This window comes from Misgurnus anguillicaudatus, chromosome 15, assembly GCF_027580225.2.
Source record: "Misgurnus anguillicaudatus chromosome 15, ASM2758022v2, whole genome shotgun sequence".
Lineage (NCBI taxonomy): Eukaryota > Metazoa > Chordata > Actinopteri > Cypriniformes > Cobitidae > Misgurnus > Misgurnus anguillicaudatus.
In genome coordinates, this window is record NC_073351.2 from 24,280,744 (window position 1) to 24,294,377 (window position 13,634).

The window sequence follows — 13,634 nt, forward strand, 5'->3', positions numbered from 1 at the left end:
GGGATGACACCACTGATCTATATGAATGACTGAATTGCGCATACAACACTTAACGTAACAGCATGAGGTGAAGCCAGTGCAGAGTTCGAGCGGCCATCTTGGTTTTTCCAAACGGCAGAGGGGGTCATTGACTTACATTCAAAATCATGATCTTAATTCACCAGCTTTATCAGTTACGCAAGAGTAATTTTTAAGATATGTGTAAGTAAATTAATTGTTACTTCTGGTGCTATTTGCTATGTTTATGTTTTAATCGGGCAGGATAAGGGATTAAAAAAAAAGTTAAAGGAAGAGTCAATTTCTTAAAAAAAAAAAATCCAGTTAATTTACTTACCACCATTTCATCCAAAATGTTGATGTCTTTCTTTGTTCAGTTGTGTTTTTGAGGAAAACATTCCAGGATTTTTCTCATTTTAATGGACTTTAATGGACCACAACACTTAACAGTTTAAATTCAACGGAGTATCAAAGGACTCTAAACGATCCCAAACAAGGCACAAGGGTCCCATCTAGTGAAACGATTGTCATTTTTGGCAAGAAAAAAAAATTCACTTCCAAACCACAACTTCTCCTCCTCCTCCAGCCGTGTGACGCGCCAGCGCAACTTCACGTAATTGCGTAATGCCGTGGAAAGGTCACGTGTTACATATATAAAACGCACTTTTGCAGACCATTTTAAACAATAAACTGACACAAAGACATTAGTATCATTGGACATACAACAATGTCGGTCCTCTTTCTCCACACTTGTAAACACTGGGGCGTAGTTTCGCATACGTCATCCTTGACCTTTCGGCGTGATGACGTATTACGTGAGGTCTCGCTGGCGCGTCACAGGACCAGAGATAGACGAGAAGTTGTAGTTTAAAAGTGCATATTTTTTATTTTTCTTGTCAAAAATGACAATCGTTTCGCTAGATAACACCCTTATGCCTCGTTCTGGATTATTTTGAGTTCTTTGAAACTACAATATTAAACTGCATTAAAACTGTTACGTATTGGGGTCTATTAATATGAAAAGAATGTTTTCCTCAAAAAACTATTTCTTCTCGACTGAACAAAGAAAGACATCAACACCCCGGATGACATGATGGTGAGTAAATTATCTGGATTTAACTTTCAGTAAATAACTATGTACATGCTTAGGACGTTTGCGTTATAATAATGTACAGGGTATCTTCAGATATAAAAACGGAGACTAGTAAAGTGATGTTTTTTAATCTGATAACGTCCATTGATTTAATAGAATGTTTGGGCTTACCAATATGGCAGCGCGGTGGCTTCACAATTGTGACGTCATGCACAATCCTGTCATTTATATAGATCAGTGGATGACACACATACTGATAAAAATTTATAGATTGAATGCATTCTAAGGAGCTTTGGATAAAAGCGTCTGCCACATGCGTAAGCGTAAATGGAAAATTTTGATGTTACCACAATAGGTGGGAGGTTGCCAGGATGTTGCTAAGGTGTTCATAATGGTTTACGCTATTCGTATTGGCACATTACTGTGCGGTTGCTAGGGTATTCTGAGTGATTGCAAGAGAGTAAGCCAATCTTTTTGATATACTAGATGACTCCAGTTCTTCCTTTAATGTAAATCTATGAGATATACTCCACAATTTGAAGTATCGTTTATATCCGTATAGCACAAACATTGTGGAACATGTTATGTAAGAAGTTTTAACAGTTAAGGTTAAGCGTTTGTTCAAATCTCTAACTCCAAGTAACGGTAATAGTACAGTAATACTCCCCTTCATGTCCCAGAACATCTCACAACATGAATGGTACTTGCTTTTCTTACACATCGGCAATGAGAGTTTCTGTGCACTGATGAACACTGCCCCCTTACATCACTCCGCTCGGTTCAGTACAGGAACTCACAACCCTCAAATATTCAACACTTCGCAATGTCAAGACAGGGCATCATCGCCAAACAAACAAGTGCAAAGCCCCCCTCCTGCATTCACACAGACACACACTCAACCAAACTGCTGAGTATAGTTAAATATTAACTAACGCTAAAGGAAAAACCGTACACCCACATGCGCGCACACGTACACGCCAGCGGGGAATGGATACAGGGCGTGGGGGGAATGCGGCGCCCCCTGGAGGGCTCAATCAGACGAGGCAGTGTGTAAAAACGAGGCGCGCTGTCAGAGAGTGACAGCAGTGCCGATGGAAGGGCCAAAGGGTGGGCGGTTGGGGGTTCACCTAGGGAAACAAAATAACAACTGAAAGAAAATCTCCACACACACGCTTAGACACAGACTCGCGAAAAAAGTCTCTGAAGTTTCTAACAAAGGAGTGAGGATCCAGCAGAGTAGGTCTAGCTGCGCTGATAGGGGCGAAGCATCACTTATTTACCAGCTTACATCTGCACTATTTATGGGGCACCAGGGAGAGGCAGAGAGGAAAGAGGGAGACTGAGAAAGCAGGGTGGGTGTGGGCAACACAGAGGGGCTAAAATATGCATGGGGGCTGGCTCTTCTGGGAACAAGAAAAAAGAAAATGGGAAAAGGAGAAAGAACGAGAGACATAAAAAGGAGAATGAGAGAGAAACAGTTTGAGGAAGGCAGGCAGTTGGTAGGAGTGTAAAAGAGAGAGAATTAGAGAGAAGATAAAGCATGGAGGCAAAGTCTGCCAAGAGGGAGAGGGGATGATGCAGTAACGTGTCTTGCAAAAGCTCATGAGAAGGTCAGGATTAACTCTGGATGCACTGGGAGGGCATGGTGGGTAGGCCATGTAGGCCATGCCCTTCCATCCATTTAGCCTTGTTAGCACATACACACACATTCAAATCTCAGTTCACCTGGGCAGGTGTTGGGTAAATCTAACTAGGACTAAAGAATGAACCGATCACTGTCAACAAGGCTGACTGAGAAATGTCCACTTAGGAAGAAACCACCTGACTGTAAAGAGACCAACCTGTCTTAGGGACGGATTTATAAAACGGACCTGAATATCATTCAATATAGAAAGCACGAAGAATATTGTAGAGTTTGAGGGCCAAACCTCCATGCGACTGAATCTGACCACTCTATTCCTCACCGCCGTCACTGCTCAGGTGGGCCTGGAGTGAACGTAGGAGGCGTAAGCGGATGGAGTGATGGGTAAGAGGGGGTGTACCTGCTGAGCCTTGTGCTGGTGAGAGCATCTCGGTTGGCCGGCCTCAGGGTGAGGCAGACAGTGACCGACAGGGTCCAGTGCTCCCCCTGCTGCTAAATGGACTGACCGGCCATATGCCCGGCGCCGCCGGCCCTATATCACTGTCACACTATGGCTGGGGATGGGAGGCTCACGTGGAGCGGGTGAGGTGCTTGAGCCATGCAGGAGATTTAGGTCACACCCCTCCCAAGCCCCTAAAATATTAAGTCATGGATATGAGTTAGCTATTAACCTCACACCCTGCGACACCCACCAACACGCATAGACGAAGCCTGGAGAGGCGGGCAGTCGCTGGAGGGGGCCGCAGGGCTGGTGGCCCATAGCTCAGGAAGATGAATGGAACTTGGGGTAGGGCAGGATGCAGCTGACCCCAGCGGCCTGTGGCAGCCACTGTGGGTTGAGTTATTCAAAGCCCTGCCCCGACTCAATCTGTCTGGCCCATAATCAGCACAGGGAGACAGAAATGGAGAGAGTCCCAATACCATTTATATAAAGGCAACTGCTACTGACCTACCAACAGTAAATGTTAACGTTTTTCTAATGTTCCTTTATGTAGATCCACACTGCTAGGCTTAAAACATAACATATTGTGCTACTAATGCATTTAAAAGGTGATGTCAACACCATAGTACTATTTATTGATCAATTCAATTGCCATTTGTTTCATTTAGACATCTAGGCTGTTTACACTTGGCATTAACATGCGTTTTCGTCAATCGGATCACAAGTGGACGACGTTAATGCCAGGTGTAAACTGTGTTCAAAACGTTTGGAGCTCGTCCACTTCCGACCACTTTCAACCACATTCAGATGTCCACTTTCGATCGGATTGCTTTTGTAGTGTAAACGCACATGTGGTTGAATATGTTCGAACAGCCACATGGACCCCCTTATCTAATTTGAGGTACTGAACACAATGTTTTACGTCTTTTCTGACTTCTAACGCGAACAGTGTACAGCGCTATTTTTACCGTTTCATTGATAAAACTAAAGCGGCTGATCTCTGCAGTTTCATTTTGCAAGCGTTTGAAAGTTGCGCAAATCTTATTTCATCTATTGCGCTGAAAATTCATCGAAAGCTGAATTACAAAACACTGTGCAGCATGTTTACTTACAATACAAGCAGCGGACTCCGACATAATATTAGTTTGCGTCCATAAAGCTCGTCATTACTCCCGCTCGCGTTTAAATGACAGAAAGACACGCCCACAGTCTCATAGACCAGAAGCGGTCGAAAGTGGACAAAAGAGACGGATTTAAATATCAGGTGTAAACGTGATGTGTCTTGTGATCCAATCGACGAAAACACATCTTAATACCAAGTGAAAACAGCCCCCTAGTCCCACCCTCCATCTTATGTGGCAAACATCAGAACTGGCAGCAAGAAAAACACCTGCTAAGTTACGTCACTAGACGTAAAGCGGCCATTATCCAGTACATGTACTTCTAGTCCTTTACAAGGAACTCTATGTGAGGAATATGTGTGTGCGCGAGATTTAAATCCTGCCTGGCCCTTAGGCTGCGCTGAGATGTCTGCATTTGGTGCTTAAATTGATACTATTTTTCACCTCACAGCTCTGTGATATCTGCAGCTCGAGTTGAGTCAGCAGATGTGTCTCACTGCTCTGCCACGTCTGGCTCCACTGGGAATCATTACCACAGGTCAGGAACATCTAGGGCTGCTTAAAACCAAACCACAGCCACCAGAATGTCTGTACTTCTATACAAAACATCTTTTGTTAGTCGGAAACTACTGCTGAACAAAGAAGCAGACGGCTAACACCAATGAAGGTAGATTCCCTAAACTGTGTTCACAGTAACACTTTCCTTTGTGAAGTAACCAAAAGCCATACATAAGTCTTGAATGAAATGTTATGCAAATGAGCAGTGATGACTACCAATGGAAGTGGAGCACAGATGATACAGTACATGCCTACTAGCAAACTCCAGCCGTGTCAGAGTAAAAACACCTTGAGGCATATGGTCAAAACAGAGCATTTACTAAGGAATATCTAGCAGAAAATGTGTACGGTGTGTGGCAGTCCTATACGTATGTGTGTGAGTGTGTCAGTCTCTAAGTGGAGGGGTTCAGGGCTTCCCTTAGGGAACACAGATAAAGGCTTGAGGTAAAAAGGAGAGAGAGAGAGACAGAGTGAAAGACTATAGTTAGACAGAAAGAAAAAAACATTGGGGGAAAGAGAATGAGAGAAAGCGAGAGACTGGAATCTGGAGAGAAATAATATCAAGTGGACAAAGAGTGTTACATTGTTACAGTAGCCAAACCTCTTTTGATGACCTGTCAGGTCTAGTGTGCTTGAGCGTGAACCTTTTGGGTGTATACTGTACTTCTCTCTACAGCTCGGCTCTGGACCGCCTGTGATTGGTGTACATCATATAGCTAGCATGTACTAGTGTACTAGGAATAGGGTTGCCAATGTCTTTAATAATACAGAACTGTCGTATTTAAGAGGACAGTGTTAAATTAATGCAGGACACATTTTTTCACTTTTGGTAAACGTTTTGCATTTTTTTACAGTATGTTAAATAAAATGTATGAAATGTTTCAATTTATTCCCAAAACCGCAGTCCTGCTTCTCTGCAGAATGCAATAAATCCACTCAACCAATTACAGCGCACAATTCCACGCATTGTAAACAACAATGGCGGTGCATTGAATACACAGAGAATCCTAGTTTTCCTCAACTACTTTGTACTTCGTGATCAATAAACAAACAAAAACAAAATAATACTTTGATGGCATTGATAAACGTGTGGTGGTTTTCCGTGGCGGGGAAGAAACGTAAGCCATCAAAATCGAATAAATTACGTGAGAGGCACTCGGGCGAAGGAAAAATGGCGGCTGTTGCTTGTTCTCCCGACAGCATCAAGCTTCTGTCATGCTAACACATTGACACCAGCGGATCTTATGAAAAACGGTCCATTATTTTACGCGAAGTCAACGAAAAAATCGAGCAAGACCAAAACATTTTACAGATGATCGCTGTCACAAAGTTCGGCGACAACGTCCCAAGGATGACAGCAGCAATGACAGTGTTCTTAATATGACAAAGTAAGTGTTTTGATTAATGCCATTAATGTTTATTTTATTCAGTGTATACCACTAGTCAACTAAATGAATATAACATGGCAAAGATGAATGCACATTTATATATTGATTCAATAGATTTATAGCATTTTGAAAAAAAAAAAACTTGTCATGCATTTATTGCATTTTGCGGATAAAATAATCAGTTTTTAAAATAAATCTTGAAAATCAAATTATGGATTTGAATTTTTAATGATATTATAACAAAGATGCTATGTGAAAGTTTGTAACAGAAAAAAGTGGTTTTCATCTTGTTACATTCTTTTTATAGTAAACACATTTTAACAAAATTTGATCAAAATGTATTTATTGCGTTTTGGAACCAAAATCTTCAAATATTTTGTGTCATTTTATTATTCAAATGCAGTGACAGTAAGCCAAAATGAAATGCATTTTACAAGTCAATAAGTGATGAAATTGATATAATCATACAGTATAGCTACACTATGACTATTTATAATTTCCAATGGTTGATTAAAATCTCAAAATTGTGTTATAAAAATGATAGTGATACATTTCCTAAATTAAACTGAAATTGTTTCATTTTTTCCCTCTAAAAAAGTTGGCAACCAATGAACATCTTTGGCTTTGCATTACGTCTTTTGGACATCTTTTGCACATACTGTATGAGTAAGAAGGATGTATTTACAATATGCAAGTGTGGGAGTGTGTGAATTGTTTGTGCGCGCGTTTCTGCAGTCACAGCAGGTAGCGTGATTGATTTGTAGTGTAACAGGTTTAATCTTTACTGGCTTGAGAATGCACCTTGTTTTCCCCTTTAATTCTCTTATTGACTGTGATCTGTGTCACATCCGTGTCTGTCATGGCTAACTGAGATCGAATCCACTTCAGTCCAAACCTCACAAAGTGAATTCACGTTTGCTACTACAAAAAGTTTCACTGCGCATAATGAATGAAGTATAAGCACTAACTATCAGATGTTAGTAGACACGGCTTTCACGCAGCCAAGCAGAGACTGGGACAATCTCATTTATGATGCTAGGGGCGACTTAAGAACTTGGATGAAAACTGCTATTGTTATTCTGACCAAGCAATTCATTTAATAATGCAAGATCAAGTTTAAACAACCAGACAATTGGTTTACCTGCCAAAAAAACTATTTTTATGCCCTGCGTACATATTTTCCTGAAAGCCAACATCCTCATGTTAATATAAAGTGATGAGTGTTTCTGCGTACTAACCTGGAGCTCAGTTTGGAAGAAGAACTTCTGTGGACACTGGGAGCAATCGTAGATCTTGTCCTCCTGCCCGTGGACGGCAAAGATGTGCTGCTGCAGCTTATTGGCTTGAACAAACACTAGGGGAAGGACAGAGGAAGTAGTTAAACAACACTTCACTCAAGGGTATACAACAAATCAGCTGATTTGATTAAGAACAAATCCCGAGTGAAGATTTAACTTTTAACCCCGCCCCCCCTAAAAAATAAAAAAATCCATGACCACCAACATTCACGCTTAGGGTGGTAGAGGGAGGGTAAAATAAAATGATAATGAATTTTTGTTGGGTTTGAGACAATGTGTCAGCACCGAAGAACATGAGGGGGGAGCATTCTCAAATGAAATGCTCTCAAACTCTTTTAAATCGGAGAACGAGGGATGACAGGGAGAGATGGAGGGAGAGACAGAGGCAGACTAAAGTATCCCCACCAGACATTGTGATATTTATCAATAAATCATTCCTCTTTCCTTGGGTTTTTAAATTCCGTTCATGTATTTTTTTCTTTTTGTTTCGGTAAACTTAAGTTTGCTGTGTGTGGAGACTATGAATTATTGAGCGTCCCTGGAGGAGGAGGCAACCGCTTATTTATTCATGAGCCACACAGGAATAGTGTTAAAGTTTAAAGGAGGACTGCGTACCTGTAAGGGAAGATGGGAATGGGGGAACGAACACTGTGTAGCCAAACAACTCGGTAAAGGTGAACGAAAGAAAGACCGAACTAATCCTCGTGGAGAGGGAAGGAAATAGACAAAGAGATGGACGAGGCAGAAAGAACAAATGATCTGATCAGAGGAGAGGAGAAGGACGAATAGAGGAGTGATTCTACGGTCTACAGTGAATATGGAAGGACGTTTGGGACAGAAAGAACCAGAAACAGGAAAAAGAGGAATAAGAACAGATGATAAGGCTGAGAGAAAAGATGGGTGAGAGAAGAAAAACTGAATAAAAATGAGCGCAAATTATCTGGAGATCAGCGTGTTGCAATGTTGGGGACAATATGGACTCCTACAGCAGCTTTTAATGTTGACAAGCTCAAGTAATGATTTCTGATTCCCAAAGGGTTAGCTGACAAACAGTCCAAAGTGACTTTCAAACTTAGTGCAGTTAGACACACATGCGCGCCCACACACACTCGCTCACAGGGCCTGTTTAACTGAAAGCACACGTACACGAAGGCCTCTACCCTGGAGAGCGAGAGCGGATTACACTGCCTTTCTATAAACCTGCCCTTTATTCTCTGACCTCTCTTTTCCAGACACACACACAAAAACACGGATCTGTCACCTCAAAGACCTACGAAAAACTAAAGTCGGTTCACGTAAGCGTGTAACACGACAGCGTCTTTGCGCACGTAAATGCGTTACTTGAGTTACTGTAACTGTGTTTGTCTATTCTGTTGTGGTTCTTCCTGGTTCTGTTAAGGTGGGGTGTCTAGGAGCTCGATATTCCCAGGGGTCACTAGTCCCACCAGGCATCACAGCGGGAAGATCGGCTCTCATTAGCTTTAGCATCAGCTCAGCAGGAAGGCTGCACCAACCGCAGACTCCTGTCTGGGCCACGTTGAACTTTATTAACCACTGTGTATGAGTGCTTGTGTCATAATATTTCCTGTCTGGCTTGAGCTTAAAGAGGATTTATGTAATGCACTGGGCATATGTTGTATATGTATTTGTCTTTTTATATATAATCTTATCTCTGAAGCCAAAAGCTGATCTGTATTCCAAGAGTCCATGTCTGATCTTTCCTCTCTCTCAGCAGGGTGAACAATGAATTTAATAGTTAATTCAGTTCAATTAACAGGACGAGGAGGAGCAATGGAGCAGAGGAATGCAAAGGAGGGAGGGGTAAGTGGTGGAGATGAGCTTGAGAAAGAGAAGAGAAAGGGATAAGAGAAAACCGAACCTACAATCATGCATATTTACCTTAGATGTACACAGTATGGTGTGTATTAATCTATATGTACAGCATACAAGGGAGAATGTGTGTTTTTGCATGCAAGTAAACATGAGGGATTGTGCTTAATGATGCTTGATAAGAGTTTAGTTAGACACATGCATGACCAAGTGACCATAAACTGCATGCAGTTACCCTGTTATACTGGGAATCTGTTCACCTGCCCCTTTGACCCCAACCCCGCCAACCCACTGGGCCGGACCCCTCACCTGTAAAGCAGACGGGACACTTGAAGGTGCCTCCCATGCCCTCGAAGCTGTGCTCGATCAGGTGACACAGGAGCTTGGCCGGAGAGTCAAACATCTGGTTACACAGCTTGCACTCGTGATTGATGCCTTCCTCTGCAACACAAGAGCATCATACAACAGGTTATACACACCAGCAGAGAGAGATAGACAGAGAGAAAGAATCACAGACACATGCTGACAAACTACATCGTTTAAAAAAGTAAAAGCTTTGTCATAAAACGTAAAAAGCTATTCTAACGGTCATAAAATCTTGACTCATTAGAAACGCTCTTTCAGTGTGCCATTCAAACACACATGCATTATTTTAAACTTAAAAATGTTTCGCTTTAAAATGCTGCTTCTGTAGCACATGTGACCAGGTTTCAAACAAACCATACAGTAGCTTCCTGTGAATGCAACTCTTGGAATAATAAAATGTAAGCAAGGTGTCTTTTATGGACCTCTTGAGTGAATAGGGAATAATTTTTCTGTTTCTTCGCATCATTTGTGGTCCCAGGTTTATAATCTTCATCTCTGGACAGTACGGCCACCCCATCCCTCCTCCCCTCTTCTGCCCAGCACCGTCTCTTTCCCGGCCGGTAATTGCCTGCTGCCCCCCCAGTGCTGCGGGCTCTGTGCCCTCCCTCTGCCCACTGCTCTATTTTAAGCTTGCCTGAGTGACATCAGTGCTGCCCCCTGCTGGTGTGGGACAGATGAAAGGTAGGCGTTATGTCCCGGCTGGACGCCTCTGCTCTCGTCTTATCACCCACCCGCCACACAGGCCTGTGCGTGGCCCGCCTGCCAGCGCACCATCAGACACCCACCGCCAGACCTCACCCGGCTTAGCTCCAATCCCCCAAGCCCCTAACTGAGCCCCGGGGCACGATAGACGCCACCACAGCGGTGCTTCCCAGACCCCATCTTCCCAAAGCATCCAGCGTCCCGCTGACCCGTACAGACAGGCTCAAGCAGCCCCGCTGCCGAGCTACAGGGTGCGCCGAGGGTTAATAAAGTCTTCAATCATATATCCCCACCATCACCCTGACCTCCACCTCCTACCCCTCCGCACCAAAAAGCCACCTCCACCGATTCCAATCTCCGCTGTCTCAAAGGCCCACACATGGGTGCTCTAATCCCCGTTTGAAAGGGGCGGGCGGGAGGTGGAGGGGGCAGCGAGGGTGGGGGGTTCTGGGAAGGATTGGCAAGGGCACTGCTTTGGTCTGTCCTCCCCCACTGCCTCTTAAAAGACATTGCATTCAGAGGAAGGATTTCCTTTCTAGGCGAGTGAAAACAGCGGCAGACAGAGGTTATGACTGAGTTTAATATGTCAAATGCCTTTTGGAGGAAAATCTGCTCTAGTTTAGTGCACGGATTGTGTGAGATGAGATCGTCCCAAGATACAACGCAAGATCCGTTTCACCAAGCTAAACCAAATAGGAAGACCAAAAAAGCTAAAGTAACAATACAGTGAAAAAGTGGGTGAAAATGAGACACGGTTTCCTACTTTTTGACAGATACATTTCTATATTACTTTGTAAGGCCTTTACCATGGTTTGTGAAAATTTATTTTGATTTAGATATATACCATTTACAGAGATTTATGAGGTGGGGTTCAAAACAAGAGTAACATGAACATGAGAATATCTAAATGTGTGCATAGTTACATACTGTACATAAATATATAGAGATACCCTGTAAAAAAAATATGTGATCAATAAAGTCATATCAACAAGTCACATATCAAGAAGGCTTGTCTGAAGCGTGGCCAACAGCCAATCACAGTGGCCGCAACACATTCTCCAGTCTTCCATAAACGTAATTGGCTGGTTCTGCCTAGGTTATTCGCATAAGGCGTTCTGATTGACTGACGCACGCTTTGCCACTGGAAAAGTTGAGAAATGTTCAACTTCTGCCGCGAGCAGCGGCAGTGACACGGCACCGACGGATCTAGTTCGGCAACGCATGACGTCACCCATTAAAAGTGAATGGGAACCGTCAATGGTTACGCCCCGTGTGAATGTACCGTTATGTTACTTTAACTTAACAAATTAAGCAATTTCAACTTGTTTTATAAGTTATAGCAACTCATCACAAGTCAAAATTTAAAAAAGTCATCGAAATGACTTCCACAGTCAATTTGATTAATTTTAAGACTGCAATACTCTAGGCTTAAGGAAAAAATCTTAAGGAAAAAGGCTCAAGGAAAAAATCCCCCTCATATTTACAGGTTTTCCATCATCGTGGTTACCCTGCAGTGAAAGAAAATTGGGGAAAGAGATTCCAATCTGGAACATTACAAAACGTCAGACAGCGGTCAAATACAGTGCACCAAACATCATTTGTAGGAAGTGTTTGGGGCAATATTTTGTATGAGACAAGATCTGGACGAGTCGAATGATGCGCACACAGATAGGGACAAAAGGGAAGCAACACCAAAGTGAAAAATTGGGAAAAATGAGAAAAGGAGAGTTAGAGGAAGAGAATTCTGCTACAGAAAGCAGAAAGCAAAGGGATAATTGGACTGTCCAACACAAAGTAATGGTAGCCAAGGGGCCTGTGAGCATGTGTGTGTGTGTGTGTGTGTGTGTGTGTGTGTGTGTGTGTGTGTGTGTATGTTTGAATGCTGTAAAGTAAGCCTCTCTTTGAGAGAACCGCAGTTGATCTGTAAGTACAGAACATGCTCCATCATCTATTTTTCCAGTCTGCACAGAAACACTAAGCTCTCCACTTCATTGTGTGTGCGAGTCTATATGAAAAAGTGATGGGGCTACGTTGGGATTACAGTTGCTTGTTACTGCAAACCAGACTAGCGCTGTCAGGGAGAGCATTTGATCAGTGAGGCTGACACAGAGGTCTCTGAGAGGGGGGACTGCAGTGTGCTGAGGGAACCATCACATTACTAAAGAGAAGAAGACAAGCGTGCAGAGTGCAGCAGAGGGCCCAGGAAGTGCATGACAACAACACGCTCTTTCATAACTGAAACTAACTGGGGGTTAAAAAAAGAACAAAAGGACTTTACAAGCACTGCGACACATCGTGAAAGGCAAACCGAAGAGATTTCAGAATTCCTTTTCTTCATCTCGCAAACATTTGACGCTTGGCATGTTGGGCGTATGTACACAGCGCCGTGTGAACGTCAGGTGCTGTGCATTTATATGGCTGCGCGAGTCAGTTGGTTCCCCTTACTTTGTCTCATGTATAACGCTAGTAACACCAAGGTCATGGGGTCCAATCCCAGGTACCACTAAATTTATATACTGTAGTAGAGTAGTAGTTTGTAAAGTAATGCATTCATGTATCTGACTACAAATGCTGAGGGAAGGTGTTAAATAACCTAATCTGTTCTCAAAGATTTTCCCTTCTTATTCAAAACCTACTTACTAGATCCTATGTTAAGCAAAGTATGAATCTGGGGGAAAAAACGGAGAGTGGGCAGCTAGAGGCAGTGATATGCGTCTGAGAGAATATTTTACTGGAATTGAAAAGGAAAAAAAACTGGCCGCCTCTAAAGGTATGCAGCATCTTAATTGAGAAACGGCATGAGGCCGCCACACATTCGCAGAATCACTGATGAGGGCTTTCCAGGACATCGATAGAGGGAGGGAGGTAGAGAGGGAACAGAGGGAGAGAGAGAATCGGCAAGAGGATCGAAAGAAGAAAACAGTGATTACACAAATAGATAGGTAGAAAGCAAATGAGTAAAGGAGCGATATTCGTGCAGGCTGTTATTCCACCAACCGAGCAGGCCTCGCCTTCCACACAAACACTGCCTCTGCGACTCCGCAGTGGCTGCTGCAAAGCTTGGCCAATGTGCTTCCAGCTAATTGACCAGGGGGAGCCAGGTGGCGCCCTGGCCCGCGCCGGTCCTCTGGGACGGGCCCATCTATATGAGAATGCCCCTCCTCCGCCCTTGTCTCCTTCCCTCCCTCCATTTCGCT

General features: G+C 43.2%; 1 protein-coding gene across 5 annotated transcripts in view; it reads right to left on the reverse strand.

Annotated features, from left to right (window-relative positions):
• The window catches only part of znf423 (zinc finger protein 423), a 176,564-nt gene that overhangs the window by 16,185 nt on the left and 146,745 nt on the right, over positions 1-13,634 (reverse strand). For all 5 annotated transcript variants that reach the window (XM_073853622.1, XM_073853621.1, XM_055173690.2 and 2 more), the window contains 2 exons: positions 9,679-9,810; positions 7,480-7,595 (listed from right to left, as the gene is read on the reverse strand). In XM_073853622.1, coding sequence (XP_073709723.1) covers positions 7,480-7,595; positions 9,679-9,810 — 248 coding nt within the window. The remainder of the gene's footprint in view (positions 1-7,479; positions 7,596-9,678; positions 9,811-13,634) is intronic.